Source organism: Petaurus breviceps, unplaced genomic scaffold (genome assembly GCF_028583685.1).
Source record: "Petaurus breviceps papuanus isolate PSGF00001 unplaced genomic scaffold, PetGlider_PUasm1.0 178, whole genome shotgun sequence".
NCBI classification, from domain to species: Eukaryota; Metazoa; Chordata; class Mammalia; order Diprotodontia; family Petauridae; genus Petaurus; species Petaurus breviceps.
This window is the reverse complement of record NW_027185777.1, coordinates 1,100,974-1,122,365: the sequence shown is the minus strand read 5'-3', so window position 1 is coordinate 1,122,365 and position 21,392 is coordinate 1,100,974. Positions and strand designations below refer to the sequence as shown.

Sequence of the window (21,392 nt, the reverse complement as noted above, 5' to 3'; positions counted from 1 at the left end):
CAAAAGGTCTACAATAGAATAGGAATCTTGGGTAACCTTTTATCAGCATCAAAGGATACAAGCAATGGAGACTAAACTTTCTTGTTTTGGTGGTTTCTATATTTGCAAGTCTGTTTTGTACTCTATAAGCTTTCAGTATATAACCAAAACAAAAGCAAACCCTATCAAGACTTCTCCTTTCTCTTCTTTTCAGTTAGGTAAATGTTCCGGGGACTTGGGAGGAAAATCAAGGATTATCTCTACAGGGCTAACCACAAATCCTGACATTCCAGCATTTCAGAGAATTTTAAGAAATGCATTTATATCCTTGAGGTACAAAAGAAGAGTTAAAAAAACAAACAAAACCCTAAAGACTCTACTTTGTCCCTTTGTAAATAGAGATGTGGGTGTACCAGAAGGCCCTACTTTGATAACATGGCAGTTCATCAGTCAAGGGACATTCATTGGAGCTGTCAACTACAGAAAAGAAACAGGAATAATAATAATAAAAATAATAATAAGTGATGATGAGGTAAACAAGACAGGAAAGAAGGAGCAACTGTCAAATTAAAGACTGACAAAAGAACAGAAAATGGTGACCACTTGTCAATATCTGTACATAGAAGTAATAAAGATCATCTGTCTTTGCTTCTGCATTCCCTGTAGCTAAGCAGGTATATTCAACGCCTGTTTTCTATTTTACAATTCTACAATTTTACAAACTGCAAAAAATATAAAAACTTTTAGAGTTGCCTCTGGGAGAAATCTGTACATAATGTTAAAGGAATGGGTTCTACTCCTTCCAGTTGGATGGTGCACTAAATGGTACCCTGGGGCAGCGGTTTCCCAACCCTGATTCTGTGAAACTCTGGGTGTTTCTGATGACTTTAAAAGGATCTTGTCAATTTCTCAAAACAGAAGTTAATTGATTAAAATATTTAAAATACTTAGAAGGCAATATGGCACTTTTCCCAGGGCTTATAAAATCAAAGTAATGATATTGGGCTACAACTTTGAAAATGAATGAATAAAAAGTACATAACGAGAGCTTGTTTTGTGCCAAGCTCAGTGCTAACTCTGAGGAAACAAACAGGAAGAGCAGGAGTCCCTGACCTCAAGAAATTCACACTGTAATTCGGGGGAATAGCACAGAAAAGGATGAATGGAAAGTCCTTTCCACTGTAGTGGTTGAGCAGATGACAAGGCCTAGGATTCTTAGGTTATATCCGTACATTAGATGACAACGCTGATGTATGGAGGGCCTAGAGGTAGGGATGATGGTGAAGGCTTGAGGGACATCAGAATGCAGTAAGATGGTACATGGTAATGCCCAGTGGCATTCTACTTTCTCCAAAGGAATAGGGTTAGGGACTTAGGAGTTATTAAGTAACAAGGATGGATTCTGGGAAGTGACTGACCCAGTACCACAAAAGAATTAATGTGAGATGCTTTAAGTGCTCAAATTCTTGTCAGAAAATAATTCAATGGTCAGTTGGCAAGCATTTATTAAGCACTTAACATATAGCAGACCGTGTGCTAAGTACCCAAGACACAAAGGCAAAGACGAAACAAACCCTGCCCTCAGGGAGCTTACATTCTAACGTGGTAGATGATGTGTACACATGTAACTATATACAGAATATGAACAAAATGAACCCAAAGTCGTTTTGGGTGGGAGGGCACTAGTGGGACTAGGAATGGTTTTGTGAGAAGGTGAAGGTGGCATCTGAGCTGAGTTTTGAAAGAAACCAGGGATTCCAAGAGGAAGAGGTGAGAAGAGAGTAAGTGCATCATAGGCAAGAGGGACAGCTGGTACAAAGTCAACAACAACCACTTATTTAAGCACCCACTTGCTAGGAGACAACCTGCAAACAACTATGTACAAATGATATATAAGGGATCAAATGGAGATAATGTTAAAGGGAAAGCATTACTATTAAGAGGGACTAGGAAAGGCTTCTTGCAAAAAGTGAGATTTCTCCTGGAGGTTGAAGAAAGCCAGGAGGGAGAGGACTCCATGGGAGTGTCTCATGCAAGAAACAAGTGGGCAATTAGAGTTGGATCGAAGAGTAGAGAGAAAGCAGGAAGGGGTTGGCTTTGCAAAGGGACTGAAATGCCAAACAAAGGAGTTTATATTTGATCCCTGCAATAGGAAGTCACTGCCATCTTCAGAAGCTGAGTCTTAACAAATCAGAAACAGCCTTGTAAGGATACAAATTTAAAACAAACAAAAAACCCATACACTTTCCTGCCATGACAGATGAGTAAATCTCACTAACCACAAAAAGAAGCAATTAAAAAATACTGAATTGGTAACTCTACTAATATTTATTGAGTGCCTATTATTGAGATGGTCTTGGGTCACATCATTGCGAACATTCAGAATAAGCTGTGCATACAAGGTTCAGCGGGTAGCACCACCCCCACCTTCCAGTCCCACTGTTAATATCTAGCAATCCCAACTGTCCCAATTCAACCTGTATATATCTTATCTGTACCTATTTATTTGCATGTTGTCCCTCCCATTAGATGGGAAGCTCCATGAGGGCAGAAACTGTTCTTACCTTTCTTTGTTCCCCCTGTGTCAGACATACAGTAGGAATTTAATAAATGTTTGTTGCCCTTCCCTTGCCTCTCCACTGTTCAAAAAATTCTGACACCAGTTGTTGCAATAAAATTTATCTGTATGTTTTACAACATAATGACCACATTATGACAAAAATCAATACTGGGGAATCAATAGTTAAAAGAATGATCAGGTATCAAATAAATCTATCTTTGATAGTCGGGTCTATGCTATTAAAATTTTTATTCAGTTGAACATTCAGAGTTCATTAAAATTTGACATCTGCTAAAATCACCCCAGTGGCAGCACCCCTTGAACCTTGAATAAAGTATGTTAGACCCATACACCTTCAACTTTGACACTTAAGGTCAGTCCCAGTCATCCTCTCCTACTTATGGCTCCGACTCCTATGGGATGCTGACCAATCAACATTTAGGACTTTGAGCAGGGTTTTATAAACTTTAGCACTGCTTAATGTGATGTTAAAAGAATTGAACCTGAACCTTCTACCAAAAAATGAAACTCCCAAGATTACTGATCTGTTTTTATCAGACTATTCTGAAGCCGCTGGAAAAGTAATCAACAACAACTTCCAAAGCTTTCTCATTCCAGCAGCTCAGCTGGTATGCAGCACACCGGATAAGGGAATTTTTACATGCCCAACATAGGACAATAGAGAATTCCAATAACATGAACCTTGGACCTAGGACTAAGAAACTTGCATATTTAGGCATGAAACAACTTCCTGTGATTAGCGCCACCAGAAGAAAGGCTGTTGGCAACAAAGTGAGAGTGAAGCCACCTCTACTTTCCATCCAGAGTTCTGTACTAATGATGATGTATATATGCATGTATGTATATGCATGTAAGTATTCATGCACACAAACAGGCATTCATGAAACCCCCCGGCAAGAAGGTGATGGGAAAATCCAAAGAACAAGTGCCTTCATCAAATCTGAGTTGGAAAGGACCTCAGGGATCATCTTCTCCAGCCTCATTTTACAGGTGAAGATACTGAGGCTCAGAGATGTAAACTTACTTGTCCACGTCCAAATAGGCAGTAAATCCAGAGCTGGGTTTCAGGCTCATAAACCACTAACTCCAAATCCTTTCTATTCTACCATGCTGCCTCTGTCCTTTCATAATGAACCCCAAGCACCATGCCTCATATCTTTCTGTTTCCCATAGCAACTAACAAGGTACCCCGGTAATTGTAAGCACTTAAGTAATACTAATTAATTATTGACCATCTGCTTTATTTTGCTTTGATTTTGTTGGAGTTTGCTGCTGCAAATAAATGGAGAAATGACTAGAGTTTGAAAATTGTTATACAGAGATTTTTGTTGCCATGAATGTTATCATAAAATGGGGTTCAGTTTTGTTATTAATGGTAATTATTCTACTGCTGATTTGCCATAATTTTTTCTATATTAAATAACTTAGAATTTTCTAAAGTCTTATATGCCTGATTATTGACAATAACAGGATACATCTTTAAGTACTAACTTGAAATGTTAGGTGAAATGGAAGATGGGAGATGGGGAATACTCTTTGAAAAGTCAGGACCATCTGTTTATCTTCTAGGAAATGAAAAGTAATAATACAGGGAACGTTTGCAATGTAAAAGAAAACATCTGTTGGAGGCTGAAGAAATAAAAAGGTAGAATAAGATTCAAATGAATTGATAGGTTCAGTTTTCTCTCATAGTTAGCAATAAGGTAAATAAACAACAATTATTCTTCCAGCCTATTTTTCTATTACAAATGGCCTAGAATTATCTAAGTCAGTTCAGTTTTGGAGAAAACTAACCTTGTTCGAATAAGATTCAAATAGGATCCTTGAGAGGTAGGGACTGTTTCCCTTTTTATTTCTGTATCCCTAGAGCCTAGAACACAGTTGGCACTAGATAGGTGCTTGCTGAGTGAATGACTGAATCTCTGGAATACTAAAATAATTCATTATGTATACTATAAACCTTGGTCATCCCCCATTGAAAAAATTTTAATTAGAACACAACAATAGTTTCCCATTAAAAAAAAAATCACTTCTGAAGGGACTGTGAAAAGGTATTTGCCCCCTTTATGAAGTCTCTTTCAAGTCAACAAGCATTTGTTGTACCTACTATGCACCAGCCACTATGATAAGCACTGGAGACACAAAGAAATTAAAAATAATCATTACCTTCAAGAAGTTCACAATATAATGGGTGAGATGACATGCAAACAACTGTGCACAACATACACAGAATAAATTGGAGATGATCCTAGCATTAATTATCAGGGTACAGTTGATAGAGTGCTGGGCCTGCAATCAGGAAGACTCATCTTCCTGAGTTCAACTCTGCCCTTGACACTCACCTAGTTGTGTGACCCTGGGCAAGTCATTTAACCTTTTTTTCTTCAATTCCTCATCCGTAAAATGAGCTGGAGAAAATGGCAGACCATTCTAGTATCTCTGCCAAGAAAACCCCCAAAGGAGTCATGAAGGACACAACTGAAAAATAACTGAACAATATTTCAATATGGCTTTGTAATCCTATGTGCTTTAAGTCATGTGTTTAAAAGCATTATTTTGAGAAGGGGTCCCTAAGCTTCATTGGAATGTCACAGGAATCCAGAGGGGGCACAAAAATGCTTAAGGATGATTCAATTGGAACAATGCTTGGTCTTCATTGTTCAAGATTGACCTAGGTCTTATCAAACTCAAATAATGCAGAGCTCACCAGTTGGAAACCTTGCTTTGACATGACAACCTGGGCAGACAGTTGTACTGAGGGAAAGAACAGCATGTCCTTTCTCCCAAGGATAAAACATCCTCTAAGCAGTAGTATCATAATTAAACTATGCATCTAGAACTAATTTGCCACAATGATTACTTATGAGAAGAGCTAGAATTAGATGAGTTCACAAAAGACCAGCTTTTATAACATGGTAAGCTGTCTTCTGATTAAGTCCACAAATAAACATGGTAGAATTCCACACACAAACACACTTCTGCACCACTCTCTTGAGAAGCCTTCTGTAAAAGGTGGAATTCAGGATATTCAGATTGGCAAGAAACATCCCCAATGGTTATCAGTGTGTTCCTTTGCCATTGGGGCCCAGTGAACATATCTGATGGGAAGACAAGATGTATTTTTATTACTACTGAGAATGTACAACTGAGAATCTGCATGGGTTTTTCTGTTTGTTTTGGCTTGGGCCAGCCCATGTACCCACCCAGCCCTGGGAATCTTGAATACAAATAACAAAAAACCAAAAAAAACAAAAAAAAACCCCAACATGCTCTGTTCCCAGTTCTTTGCATTGTGTCCCACTTCCCTTATTGGTGAAAGTGAAAATGAAACCAACACAAACACTCCATTGTTAACTAGGAAATGGGTATTGGCAACAACAAAATTTTAACCAAACAGAACTGGTTGAGTCATAGCATGGAGGGGCTAAATGGGCAGGGAATTTCAGGAGTCTTTCCGGCTGGATAGGTGTTCCCTGGTTTTGCCCAGAGAGGACGAGATTGCTGGGGTGGTGGGGTTTTTCCATTATATTCACCCGTAAGGCTCTTGGCCTGATTTATTCAGTATGTGCTGGCAACAGTCAGGAGGCTTCTGTGGGAGCGAGTATGCTGCCCAAGGAGAGTCACAAATCCTGCCAGGTCTCCATAGTAAATATAACATGCCCGAAGAGGAAAACAAGCATAAACAATTTATTTTCTCTAGTAAATGATGACATTGTTCAGCCAACTTCTGGTCCTGCTTCACCCTATCGCTTGGAAATAACCAATTCAGCCCCATTCCAAGGACACAATTGCATAAAGCCCACATTCACAATGCAATTGGCCATGGTGTAGTGGAAAGGGCCTTCAGAAGACCAGGGTTTGACTCCTGTCTCTGCCAATTACTACCTCTGTGGCCCGGGTGATGTCGCTTAAGTCCTTCTGGGATCCTTAGTGTAACCATCTGTAAAACTGGGGAGCTGGACCAGATGACCTTAAGATCCCTTTCAGGTCCAAGTCTACAATCTTAATAATATTCAAACTGAGGTGTGTTCTAATTATACAGTTTGTTTGACACGTGTATTTTACTTTGGTTTGTCCCATTCACAACTTTACTTCAAGTAGAATCACAGCTCTGGGGCCCAGAAGGGACCTTTGAGGCCATCTGGGCTGGTTCCCTCGTTTTAGAGATGAAGAAACTGAGGCCTGGAGACTTAAGCAAGGTCAAACATTTATTAAGAAGCAGGGATGAGGGTTCAAACCAGGTCTTCTGAAGCCAGCACCTTTCAACTCTCCTAATTTTCACATCTTTCCTCCACATTTGTTAAAAGAAATTGTGGTCTGGTGGAAACTACCTTCAGAGGTTAACCCTTGGCTTCGAGGATAAAATTCAAACTCGTCAACCTGGCATTTATGTCTCTCCACAAGGTGAGTCCAGCCTACTTAATGATAGCCAACATTGATATATATATAGATATATATATATACATACATACACACATGTAATGCATGCATGTATGTACATGTGCAGGGCACTCTGCTAAACACTTTATAATTCTTCATTTGATGAAATTAATTTAATTTTAGGAGCTATGATTACCCCATTTTACAAGAAATTGAGGCAAACTGAAGTTTAAGTGACTTGCCCACGTTCACTCTGCTATTATATGTCTGAGACTGGATTTGAACTCAGGTCTTCCTTACTCCAAGGCTTGGCACTCTATCCAATGAAACACCTAGCTTTATTTTCTATTACTCTCCTCCACTGACTCCAATAATTCCCTCTTATATTCCATCCTACACACTACAACCAAAGGAATTTTCCTTAAGGGCAAATTTCTTTAAGACAATGGGACTCCCCTACTCAACCAGTTCCAATGATTCCTTATTGCCCCTAGAATAAAAAAAATAAACTCTTCGGTTTGTTTAGTTTTTAAAATCCTGCATAATCTGGTCCTAACCTACTTCAACAGCCTTCATATATATATTACTCTACCCCTGTCACACTCTGTGATCCAGCCAAAGTGGCCTTCTCTCTACTCCTGACACACAACATTCTATGTCCCATTTCTTGCCTTTGAACTGGAATGCACCCTCCCCCTCCAGATCTGCCTCAGAGAATTTTGCTCTTCTTCTAAGTAAGATGAAGCACAGGCACCATCTTCTGCACAGCGCCTCCAACTCCTAGTGCCTGCCCTCCCTCCCAAACTGTTTTGGATTAACTACTTCATAAATACTTGCATTATTCACTTTATATTAGGTGTCTCTAGTTTTGTGTGTATTTGGTATCCTCTTCTGCCTCAATTTACCTTTTATTATATTCACTTGTGTTCATACCATATCCTGTCCTCTCCCCCACCCAGCAGAAAATTATTTCCTTGAGTGTGAGGTCTGTTTGTTTCTTTGTCTCTGTGTTTTCAGAGGCTAGCATAAATGTTTGCTGAATAGAATTAAATCACTGAAATTTACAATGAAATGTCATTAATGTCATAAGCCACCTCATATCAATACAGGAACCAAAGATATCCCCAAAAGACCATAAACAATTCACATTCTACAGCTCCAGGGTGGGAAAAGTGGCCAACTGCACAATCTGGGTTTGACTTAAGAACATGCCCAGGATCCTACCTTGCCAACACAAAATGGCGGCTTGTAAACAATGTTGGACACATTCACCTAGCCTTTAATGACGAATGGCAGCAGCCAAGGCAAGGAGAGCAGGAAAGAATCTCATCATGTAAATATATGTATATCGGTAACTTCACACAACCTGGTGGAAGGGTGATGTGAGTTTTATTAATCAATCAGAGAAGATACATTCGAAACAGACAAATGGCTCCAGATCCAACTAACTGTAGAATATTATTCTTCAATTAGCAATTTAATCAAGTCACCAGGACTCTAATGAAAGCTAGGTATAAAGGAAAGAACAATGGATTCAAAGTCAGAAGCCTCTGAATAGAGTTCCTTCTCTTGCATCCAATAGAATATAAGCTCTGTGAGGACAGGTGTCCCCAGCACTTTTCAGGCAACCATTCCACATAGTAAAGGCTTAAATGAAGCATTTAAGCCCTTACTATGTGCCAAGGGTTGGGAATACAAATGTTAAAATGGGTCAGTTTCTACTCTCAAGGAGTTCCCATCCTAACTGGGGGAGACAACCCATAAAAGGTGGGTAGATGAAGAGATACCAAACTTGTAAAAGTGTCGTGAGGGAGGGTGAGACCCAGGGTTCTGGAAGACATTGAGGCAGATAGAAAAAAGGCCAGGAGGACCTCAAGAATCAAACAAAATCCTCTGATTAGTTTTTACACCTCTTCCTACTCTGGCTCCTCCCTACCTTTTGGGTCTTCTTTAATCACTGGATTTCCTTGGTTTTCTTTGTATCTGACAATCTTTCAACTCTCTACATTTCTACTGGCTGTACCCCTGCCTGGAAAGACTTCTAACTTCTCCAGCTTCCTTCAAGCCTTGGCTAAAGTTCCACCTTCTGTTTCCTCGGTCCTCCTTAAATCTTAGTGCCTTCCTGGGGGCGACCCCCAATTTATCCTTTGTATATCTTGATTATACAATTATTTGCATGTTGCCATCCCTATTAAATTAGTATTTAGATAGAATTTTTAAGGTTTGCAAAATGCTTTACAAATGTTAACTCATTCAACTCTCACAATAACCCTATAAAGCAGGTGCTATTATTAACTCTTCTCCTTCCCATTTTACAGATGAGGAAACTGAATTTGAAATAGTCAGTCACTTGCTCAGGGTCCCAAAGACACTAATAAACTAGCCAAGAGAGAAAGGCAGGTAAGAATCCCTGGTAGCTGATTCTATTTTTTTTTTTCCTTTTGGAGGGCAATTGGGTTAGTTAAGTAACTTGCCCAAGGTTACACAGCTAGATTTTGTGTGTGTGTGGGTGTTAAGCTTCTGAGGCCAGAACCAAACTCAGGTCCTCCTGACTCCTGGGCCAGTGCTTTACTCACTGTGCCACCTAGCTGCCCTATTAGCTGATCCTTTTGCTTCCCAGCCATTTCAGTTGAGCTACTAATAAACGTTTGTTGAATTAAATGGACACTTCTAACTGCGCAATTATGGGCAAGATACTTACCTCCCTAAACTTCCAATTTCCTCATCTGCAAAATGGTGATACTGATACTGACTTGACAAGGTTGTTAGAAAGAAAGAGCTCTATAAAACTTGGAGAGTGACACAAATATGAACTATTCCTATGATAACAAAAGTGGCTGAGATAATCTCAGCCACTTTTATCTCAAATTATGGGGAAGATGCATACACTTCAGAATTAAAATGTCACTGATACTTAAGAGTTTCTAATGAAATCCATACATTAAAACAAGCTACTTATCCTAGAAGATTATAGATCACACTTCAAAAAATGAGAAATTTAGACCAAAAATCCATCATTAAGCAGGCGGGGGCGTCGCACATCCCTGAGAGGAAGGCCAGTCCCACTCCGGCTTGGGAGATGCTGGATCCCTCCGAGGGGTCCTCGGCCCCGTAGCCTCCGGCAGAGGCCCAAAGGAGGTCTCACCGAGAAAGCTTTCACCAACACCAAGGAGGGCTGGCTGAAGGAAAGGGGATGGTGTATTTTGCCAAAGAAATTCGACTTACTAAAAAACATGAAGAAATATTAGCCCAGAGATTACTGTTACTTGAAGAAATGGAGAATGATCATGGTGACCAAAAGACTGAAAAAAAGGCATCTCTCATAAAAGCAGCTAAGCTAGCCCATAAAAGGAATCAGGACCTTTTAAATGATATAAGAATACTAGAAGAGAAAATTGAAAAAAGGTACATTTAATCTTCAGACTCTCTACTAGGCCATCAGTAGAAGAACAGGCCCCCAAGTGGGAGCAGTTTCTTTTAGGAAAAGCACAATATCCCACTGGTGTTAGATGTCAAAGTCCAGCAGGAAATGACATCAGAGACACTGCAGAGAGATAACCACAAGAAAGATGTCATGTTCCTTGGGGCTGTGCTTCAGAGCACCTGCTCAGGAAAGCACAATTTACCTGGACACTGTAGCAATCCAAAGGAATGTGTTCTTATAAGGGAATATAATAATGTGTGTTTTGTTACCTGTTGGACAGTAGGGAGAGTTTTAAAATTTACTGGAAATTTTGTCAAACCAGCACTGGAATACATTACAGTTTTTTGAAAGAATAATGAGAATTGTTTTTACTTTTAATCTGTCATTTCGTCAAACTTTTAGGAGTGTAAAAGAACATTTTAAAAGATGAACTTAATTAAATAAATGGTTAAAATGTGAAAAAAAATCCATCATTAAGCATTTATTAACTATCTACCAGGTAGAAGACAGAAATGAGTCTCAGGCTGGGGTCACAGAGATGAGAGGAATGAAACCCGAGAGTCCTCAATTTCCAAACTGACTTCCACCAACAAGCTATTTGTGATCTTAGGCACTTTTCTTCATCTGGGCATCTATAAAATGAGGATGTTAGCCAAAAAGTCATTAACCCTCTTTTTTCTTTTGAAAATCCTAAGGTTTTGAAAGTATCCTTTGATTTAAGCAACAAATTTTACAAAACCTTTCTATCTACAACAGAGTGCATGAGGAAGCCTGCTTAGTATGCCAGTGCCCATAAAGTCACAGATCAGCAGTGTCAAGGATGAAGATAGGTAAGAAATGTTTACTAAGCATCTCCTATGTGCCAAGCACTGTGCTATGTGAAAAGGGTACAAAGAAAATGGAAAATAGTCAATCCTGGACTCCATAATCAACCAATCTATTTTTTAAAAAAGTCTCTATGCCCCATTCTGGCTGTGCAGAAAGTACGCAGAACTACTTAGCTGCTGCCGAAACTGCTGCTGGTCTGAGCTGTGTCTCCCCTCTCCCCGACCCTCCCTTATCTTTGGAGAAAAAAACACCTGTGTGCCTTTAAAGGGAAATATTTTCAAGAGTCTAAAATTTGACTGATTCTCACTCCAATCTTAGCTATAACAGACGTTTCAATTTTTCATTATGGTAGTCACCACTGTAAATCATCATATTGAAAACTATTTTCCCTTCACAATATTTTTTGGGGGGCCAGGACCTCTTTAACAGCATGAGTTAATATTCTGTAGCGTTTCTGTGCAATGGAAAGAACTTCCCTGAGACGTGTTTAGGAGGATACGTTCCAGACTCCCTCAGTTTTTCATAATACTACAAGCTTGATACACCAAAAAAGGTCAGAAGTCCATTTTTCATAGTTTCAGAGAGCCAACGTGGTGGAAAGCCAGATACATTAGGCACTGTATTAGGTGTATGGGTGAAATGCATTAAGCTTGAAGGATATCTCACTATCTGAGAACACAGGATATTAAAAGAGGCAATGACTGTAGAAAGAGCAGTTTAAAGTTGGATACAGAGTATGGGTTTTTAGTGAAGTGAAGACACTATGGTAATTACAGAGGACAGGGAAAAGGTTTCTTCTTTATTGTTAAATATCCCAGCTACATTCTATGAAACTATTCTATAAATTTTAAATAGAAATATTTTGCAATAAAGCAACACTGTCCCCTAACTCATAGATGTGGATGCATACATTTTTGCTTATATTCATTATCCTGATTCCACACGATTAGCCACTGTTTTTCTTTAAATGTTGAAATTTTCCCTCCCCCAGTTTATTTTCTCCCTTGTCAGGAAGCAGTTCCCAAAAATCTGGCCATAAGGAAAACACAGATAAAAAGAAAAACATCCTCAAATAAATAAAAACATCCAAAAATGACCTGTTGGGCTCTGACTACTGGTAATCAATCTGCTGGCGAGGAGGAAGGGGATTTGACTGGCGCATGATGTCTATAACCGGTGAGTCTTTTCATGGATAAGCCAGAAAGAATGTGAAGAGATAGAAATGTTATAAATGCACAGGAGAGGGATAAAAGATTATTAGTCATCTGAGGAAAGAGAGAATATTTTTAAGCTGTGAAAATTGGGAAGGCTTCAAGGAGGTAGCCCCTGAACTGAGCCTTGAAGGACGGGCAAGATCTCACCAACTGGAAACTGAAGGAGACACAGAGGAGGAAGAAACTCCTGAGGTATGAGAGAACAGGGACTGGAAAGGAAAGGCTAAAGTTGGGGAAGAGAAAGAAGTCAGGTTTAGATGGGAAATAGCACATGAAAAATAAACTGTGAAAGGCATTAAATACCACTCTAAGGAAGATAGACTTTATTCAGGAGCCTACAGAGAGATTTTGCATGGAAAGATTTTGCAAGGGAAGGGGACATATTATCAGAACTATGCTTTCAAAAACTCAATCTATCAGCAGTGTGTGGATAAGATGGAGAAAGGAAAAACAGGTCTCGGGAAGGGATTATAGGTAGCTATCACAATACTTCAGAAAAGAGGAAATGTAGGCCTGAATTAAATGGGTGGCCAATTTTTAGAGAAGCTCTGGAAGAGAGAAGATTGAGGACATGAATGAAGGGATTAGTTCTGGAAACAAGGAGGGGCATTTCTTTCTCAGACTGGAGAATGGGAAAACACCTCACAACATCAACATTTGCATCTAGAGTTCTTTCTGTGGCAAAACCAATGACTAAGGCTCACAATGACCCTGAGTTGTCAAGGAAATGTTAAATCACATAATAATTTGTCTCCTCTGCTTGAGGAGACAAGGCTGCATTGACTATATATTTTAGAAATAATAGTCATCAAAAAAATTTTTTTTAAGTTTGGTATGACAAAGGTCAAATCCTCACCTGGATAGAAAGCTCTTTCCTCCAAGAATGGCTATTTCCTGCCAATTCTGGATAACAGATTTTACTGTATAAAGAGAAGGTATGCAACATCTTTGGGAGAGATGAAGAACATTTGAAGAAGTTTGAATTCTGTGGTGTGACATTCTTCAGTTATATGAGTTTGGGCAAACCATTTAACCTTTAGTGCCTCCATTGGTAAAATGAGGGTAACATTTTCTCTATCTGCCTTATGGGGTTGTTGTCAGAATCAACTGATATAAATTATGAGAAGTATTTTATAAACCTCAGATGCCAGTGATCAGTAATAATTCTCCTCTCTTCCTTCTTCTTCTCTAGACCAACTAAATCCATTCCTGACTTTCTGTGATGACCATTTTTCATGTCACAATTTTTTAATCCTTCAATTTTCTCCATCTATAAATAGGCATGAGTTCATGCTCATCACCATCTCCTAGGAAGATGGTACCCTCTGTGAAAAAGATTCAACTCTGTCAGAAAGGAGTTACTTGGATCCAAGTTGTTGGGGTCATTTACACATTGATGAGACACCCATCAATAATTCCAGTAAGATCTTCCACTGAAAAAGAGCTAAGCAATTGAGTGTGTTTTTAATATTTCGCACCTGTAGCCCTTCATTTCTCTAGCAAAAGAAGCAAAGTTATTTCATCAGCTGTTCTCTAAGACCATGATTATTAATTACATTTAAGTTGCATTTAGTTGACTTTTAGAGTTCTTTTCCTGTATAGTAATGCAATCAATGTGTTTATAAACAAAAAAACATCCATAAGATAAAATGAAATTCGTTATTCTTTTTTTGGGGAGGACGGTCAATTATCCTAGAGTTGAATAATCTGATCTCATTTCTTTTGCTTGCCAAGCCCCAAAGACTCTAGGGGCAAAAAATAGCTTTGTCTTCAAATAAGTCGTCAAGTTTCAAAAACACCGCATTCTTTCTGAACCACCACTTTCTGCTTGACTCCGAGACATTCAAGTCAAACATTCAAATCCTTCCATTCCCTTTGGGGTCAAGATAAAGGATTAAAGAACATACAGTAGGCCAAGAGGAATCTTCTGCACAAGGTTAAGAAAGGTGTAGTGGAGGTAAAACTGGACTAACGGGTTGGAAACCTAGGTCTGTGTTCTGGCTCAGATACTTAAGTTACTGGACTCTGGGTAAGACAGTGGGGTTTTTTGGAACGTGAAAGGGCCTCATATTGTATTTTTACCATATAAGGTTGTGAGGAAAACGCTGTATAAACATCAATATGAATTATTATTTTCTACCACCCACAATCCAACAGATCTAGGGAGATTAGCCTTCATAAGGATCTTAACAAATTTCTTTTTGATCATCTATTTTCTCTTTCTTCCATTTTTTTCTCCTTGCTTTGAGAAAAAGGAAAAGAAAACCCTTGTAAACAAAGATGCAGAGTCAAGAAAACAAATTCTCACATTGGCCTTGTCCAAAAATATGTTTCAATGTGTATTCCGAGGATCTTAACCCAACACCTTTAGGTGAATCAGGCATATGGTATACAGAAGACTCGGGTCCTAAGTTACATGTTCTAACGAATTCACATGCCACCAACTGGCTATGCATAAATAGGGAAGCCCAACAGGTAGTACAGGGTCAGAAAAATGAGAGGGAAAATAGGCAAAATAACTTCATGATGAGAGACAAGGGGATGAACAAGGACGCGCCTTGGAACCAGGAAGAAAGGGGTTCAAATCCTTTCCCTGACACATTCTGGCCAGTGGTCCTAGGCAAGTCTTAATCCATCAGACTATAAGTTGTATAGAAAGTTCAGCTCTGTGTTGGTGAAAGGGTCTAGTACAAAGAGATCTAGTCAAAGTCTAGGAAGTTTTCATGAATAATTAATATAGGATATATTTAATTAATCAACATAATTATATTATGCATATTACATAAATTAACATTAATTAATTATTAATAGTGATTAATTTCGGAGAATTCATTCATGTTGCCATTCAGTAAGCACTTATTACGTGCTGACTACTCCCAGGACACTGCAGTACACTGAAGAGAGGGATAAGGACTGGCCCTGGGATTTTAATGATGAAGGTAATTCTTTAATCAGGAAATTCCCTTTACTAATGGCACCATTGCCAAAAGGTCCCTGATCTCAAGGTATTCCATCCTACTATATACTTTTCCTCAAAGGTCCCAATAAGATTAAAAAGCCAGCTGCTTTTACTTCTATTAATTTGCTTTGAATAAAGAAAACATTGAGTACATATCATTTTATTATCAATCTCCTTGCTACAAAGTTCTAGCACGATGTCTTGAAAGTGTGAGAAAAAGTAACGTTGAAGCATTTTCTTCTTAAGAACTATTAAAAATGAATATTGAGGGGGTGGCTAGGTGGCACAGTGAATAGAGCATCAGCCTTGGAGTTAGTAGGACTTGAGTTCAAATCTGGCCTTAGACACTTAACACTTAGTAGCTGTGTGACCTTGGGCAAGTCACTTAACCCCAATTGCCCTGCCTTCTCCCCTCAAAAAAATTGAATACAGAAGATGGACCAGACCTGTGAGCTATTTCATTGGTATGAGGAACTCTCAGCTAAGGAAATTCCCTCTACTAATGCAGGTTAGCAGCTCCTCTGCAATTTATAGTCTTGGAGAGCTGCCTAAAACACTGAGATGCTGAGAGACTTGTCTAGGCTCTCAGAGGCAAAAACATGACCCCAGCACATCCTGGCTCTATCATGACAGTATACTCATACTGCCCTCAAGATGAATACTAGTATAATGTGAAAAGCTACAGAAAAGTCATCACTTTGGTAATAAGACTTTCCTAGTATACATCTGTATACACCTGTATCAGTGCATTAATAAATGTGCATTTTCTCCTTACTCATAAGAAAAAAAATTTAGATTTCTATCTCTTCCCATGCCAGGACAAAAAATATCTGAATTTCTTAGAGTTATTGATTTTCATAAATGATTTGGATTTCATGGATTAATATTTTCATAGATGATTTGAATTTCAGAGAATTTCAGTGTCTTCCCCGCCCAGTGAGGTCTTCTTCTGATGCCTTATCCTCATGAGGAGATGGCTGTAGGTTCTTAAACACTTCAATGGCACATGAATTCTAGGAGGTCCTCTGAGGATGGAGAGTCCGGGCCCAGTGATGGCCCATATGTCAGTTGCTTGAGGACCAACCTAGTTAATCTGGGAGAATCCCATCACCAGTTGGCTGCAGGATCATGCACTGTTTAGGCTAAAGTGGCCTGTGAAGACCATCTACTATTTTTTAAAAGACTGAGATCTGCATTGATGAATGAATAATATGATTCTAGATCTTGAAAATAGAGAAATTAGGGGAAAAAAAGCATCTTTGCGTACTACCATCTAGCTTTAAGCAGGCATTATTTCAGACAAGAGATTACTTCGTTGCAAATACACTCATTTCTCCACCTCTGAGAATTTCTGGAATCTTACCACCTGAAAATCTTGACATCTGGCAGAAATGCAAAAAGCCAGGTATCCATGTCTTCCTCTCTCTATTCCTTTGCAAGTGAAGTAATCTGTTTGTATTTTCCTGCCTGGCCATATCCATTTTCACCACAGAAGAGAATGCTAATTGATCCTACATGCTGGCTGGTCTTGCTATCATTCCTCAAATTTAATTATCAAAAAAAATTTGTAACAAAAATAAAAACCAACCAGAATTCCCTGCCTTACCAATGGGCATTGTGTTCATGTGAATTGGGGGTCCATTTTCTAGAAGCAAATTAGAAGATCGGATAGCCAGGCTCCATCCATTCAGCTCGGATATTATGTAACCAGCCCAGCCCCTTCCTCTTGCCCTCTCCATGTATCTCTGTTATCATAAAACCTATTCAAACTTCTCCCAAGGGCAGGGAACAACACTTACAAGACAGCTTCCTAGGGAAGCCCAAAGCTTACCTCACCCTTCCCAGAGAAGGAAACGAGCAGCCCTAGTCTTTTCCAGGGTTGTTATTTTAATAAGCCCTCCAAGGGCTTGCCCTGGTTAGCAGCTGGACTTTTCCTTGCCTTGTTTTCTTTACACGGGTGTTGGAAGATTGTGTATGGTTCAATCAGGGTTGATCCGTAAATAATGATAAAACATCCAGAGGAATCTACCTTGGAAATTCCTCTGGACCAGGGAAAATAGAGTAAGTTGGAAGAGTAAATGCTCGTGGGTTTCCCATTTGCTGGAGCTGGTATTCCTAAGGCTGAACCACCTGTGTCAAGATGTAGCTCTTTCTCCAAGGAGTCCTACTACTCCAGATCAGTGGCAAACTGTTACAAGACTTTCAGTCTCAATTTTACCATCTTTGAGATGGAAATAATAAGAGCATCTATTTCACAGGGTCAGTGTGAGGATCTGAGATCACATACATAAAGCACTGAAACTGTAATGCATTCTGGCTGCAATTTTTATCTCCTAATTCTTAGCTTAGGCAGCTAGATGGCACAGTGGATGGAACTCCAGGCCCAGAGACAGGAAGACCCGAGTTCAAATCTAGCTTCAAACACTTACTAGCTATGTGATGCTGGGCAAGTCATTTAAACCTATTTGCCTCAGTTTCCTATTCTGTAAAAAGAGCTGGAGAAGGAAATGGCAAACCACTCTATTATCTTTGCCAAGAAAATCCCAAATGGGGTTACAAAGAGTTGGACATGATTGAAACAACTGAACGACAACAAAATCCTTAGCTCAGTGGCACAGTGTTCAGAATATAAGGCTTGGAGTTTGTAAGATCTGAGTTCAAATCCTGGCTCAAACAATTCCTAGCTTGTGACCCTGAGCCAGTGGCTTGAACAATTTCTGCCTCAGCATCCTTCTGTGTAAGAAAGAAATAATAGCACCAACCTGTGATAGTAATGGCAATTAAAGATTCCCCTGTATTGGCTTAGTTTTCAAATTGATTGTGTTAAAACCCAGAGTTTGTTAATCCCACCTGTGGGATGGGCTTGTTGATGTGAAAAGAAAGTCCTGAACTGGGAGGAGCTGGTGATGTAGATTTGGAGAGACACTAGAGAGAGGCGGAAGATTTTTTTGAAAGCAGCACCTCATGGAGAGAGAGAGACTAAGAGAATTGCTGGTGGCCGCTTTGAATTGCCCTGGACTTTTGAGACCTGCCCCCTGAGCTGCCAAGGACTGAGGAGACATGGCTGTTTTGCTGGTACTTTGTCTGTCTGTTTTGATGTTGTTTTGCCAGATTTGTCCACTGGTGAAAGACTGTCCTTTTGTTGAAGAAGTCCTGGAACCTGGCTGTTCGCTAAGAAGCCCTGAGACTGTCCTGCAGACAGAGAGTGAATACTGTCCACTGGTGAGGGACAGTCCTGTTGTTGCAGGGGTCTGGAGACTGTCCTGCAGACAGAATGAATACTGTCCACTGGTGAAGGACAGTGCTGTTGTTGCAGGGGTCTGGGAGCCTTTCTGTTGGTTCAGAAGCCCTGAAGAAGGATTTTCTTGTTGTATGTTTACAGAAATCCTGGGAGAGGGCTTTGCTAATGTGTTCAGGGGTTCTAGGACTGTTCTACAGACAGAGGATAAATTCATGAAGGGACTGGCAATGTATCTTGTGGCTTTGCTAAGCCTTGTCTCCCCAGGAACTAAGATTGCTGAGAACTTGCCTCATGTCAAGATGAAGAAAAGAGCTCCATTTGGGTATTAAGTGCTGTGTTTAAACTTGATGTAACTCTGGGGTAGATTCAATTGTGATCCAGGGGTGGGGAACTTTTGACCTTATGTTTGGAAACTAATCTCCATTTGAGAAGAGGGGCTTTGTGGTGGACTTAATTAAGGTATAGCCTAGGGGTGGAGAAGTATTTAGAACAGAGACTTTGTAATTGATTGAATGATTGGAAAGTCCTGGGGTGGGGTAGTACTTGGAGATTATTTAATCACCCTTAGTAAATGCTGTATTTTGAATGATGTCATGTTTTGATCTTCTCTGTTCTTGGTTTGTCACTGAATAAAATAGAGAGCACCTATGCTGGTATTCTGAACCTTGGGAAGTTGCCTTTCCTTGGCATTACATTACACAACCTCAAAGAGTTGTTGTGAGAACTACAGCCATCCAATCAACAAGCATTTATTAAATAACTACTAGTTGCCATCACTGGGGATACAAAAAGAGGCAAAAGATAGTCCCAGCCCTCCAGGTCTGAGCTACTATAGAGATGCCATATGAAAATCGCTGCATAAAGACCAGCCACGTCACCACCATCATTGCTACTGCTGTGGTTATTGTTAGAGTCACTATTACTGCTGTTATTGTTGTTACTATCATTGTTGCTGTTGCTACTATATTATTGTTGCTGCCGTTACTATTTTCACTACTATATATTGTTGCTGTCATTATTTTATTATTATATCAGAGGTAAGACGCAATACAGGGAGAGATGGTTCTTGTACTTCTCTGGAAGGGCTGCCTTTGTGGAGAGTGTGAAACACAATGGGAAAACCTCTCTCTCTTTCAGATTTTGAACTTTTTATTCCCCTTCATGCAAAGGTCCACTAGGCATAAACACAAAGCTTGCTTTTTAAGGGCAGGGGCATTTGGCTCCCAGCTTTACATTTCATGAGAATCTTGAGCCCCCTTAGGCAAGAGGGGCATCCACAAGATACTGGAGTCACAAGCGGCTTCTCCAAACTGTCTACCTTCATCAGAGCAGACCCTGGGGTGGATACTTTCCATTCTGAATAGATGGAGGGTTGTGCTCAGCAGGGCAGGCAGTGTGGGCTCAACCAAGCGCTCTGGGTTTTTGCCTTTAAGATTCAGTCTTCTGAATGGAACCCCACAGACAGAGAAGAATAGTTTCTGGTTCCTACAGTCAGCATTTTCATCTTCCTTTTTAAGCTTTGGCACTTTATGTCTACAATGGGCCATGCTGATCATGCCCCTTCTTCCCCATCTGTGACAGAATGGCTAGAAAGGGGACCTGAAAACAGCTGTGGCTACCAGGGAACATTTGGAAACTTCTGATTTCTCCTTAGTGGCTAAAAAGCAAGAGGCAGTTTTTGTAACATGTTGTGCCCACTACAAACTTGGACGTTCACCTATCTACGAGGACATTCAATCACTGCTGTTTATCAACCCATCAGTGAATGAATGCATGAATTCATTCATTCACTCACTCAAAATACATTTTATTAAGTGCCTGCCTGCTATGTTCCAAAAGGCACTAACGATACATAGATTAAAACCAAAATAGTTTATGTCCCGAAGGAGCTTTCTCTCTAAAGTGGAGAAATAAGATGTATACACACGAATGTAACTATATCACATGGAAGGCTGGGAAATAATGTTAAAGACTGAGATGCCTCTGATGCCTATCCATAGGGTTAACAGCAGGAAAATAAGAGGTTTTCCAGAAGACTAAATATAAACAAATACATTCCCCCCCCACCCCCAAGTCGTATTTTCTCACTTACCACTGAGGTAAGAGCCATTTGAAAACTGTAGATGCGTGCAAGGCCAAAATCGGCCAGTTTAATCTGTCCATTGCTGGTGACAAGGATATTCTGTGGTTTCAGATCCCGGTGTACTACTCGGTGCGAATGAAGAAAATCCAGACCTCGGAGCAGCTGAAACATCATGTCCTAAAAATAATCCACAATCAATAATCAACAGTGATCAAGAAGAATGATCTCCCTCATCACAGAATCTCCCGCACCCCCATGACCAAGTGCGGCACGTCGCATCCCTTGCCTCACCAGCCAGGGCACTGTCAATAAGGAAGGAGAGGCAACCTGGTGTCATAATGAATAAAGAGCTGGTTGCAGTGCCTGGAATAATAGCAATAAGCATTTATATAGTGCTTTTAGGTTTATGTAGCACTTGTTCTCATGACAGCCCTAGGAAGCTGGTGCACTCTGAATCTCCACCTTGGAGATGCAGAAATACAAGCAGAGGCTAAGTGGCTTGTCCAGAGTCCCACTGCTAGTGTCTGAGGCATGATTTGAATTCAGGTCTTCCTAGATCCAGCTCCAGTGCTCTACCCCAGGCAAGTTACTTAACTTCTCGATGCCTCAAGCAACTCTGTAAGGAGGCAAACTGCTGTCTGTCATCGGGGCTTCCACACTGAGTTTCCTGTCTCACTGATCTGGGTCCCATCCAAGTCGACTG

General features: G+C 40.0%; 1 protein-coding gene across 1 annotated transcript in view; it reads right to left on the bottom strand.

The window, feature by feature from the left end:
* Positions 1-21,392, bottom strand: part of CDK6 (cyclin dependent kinase 6) — a 279,656-nt gene that overhangs the window by 127,432 nt on the left and 130,832 nt on the right. Inside the window, exon 3 of the mRNA XM_069086146.1 lies at positions 20,699-20,866. Within this exon, the coding sequence (XP_068942247.1) occupies positions 20,699-20,866 (168 nt within the window). The remainder of the gene's footprint in view (positions 1-20,698; positions 20,867-21,392) is intronic.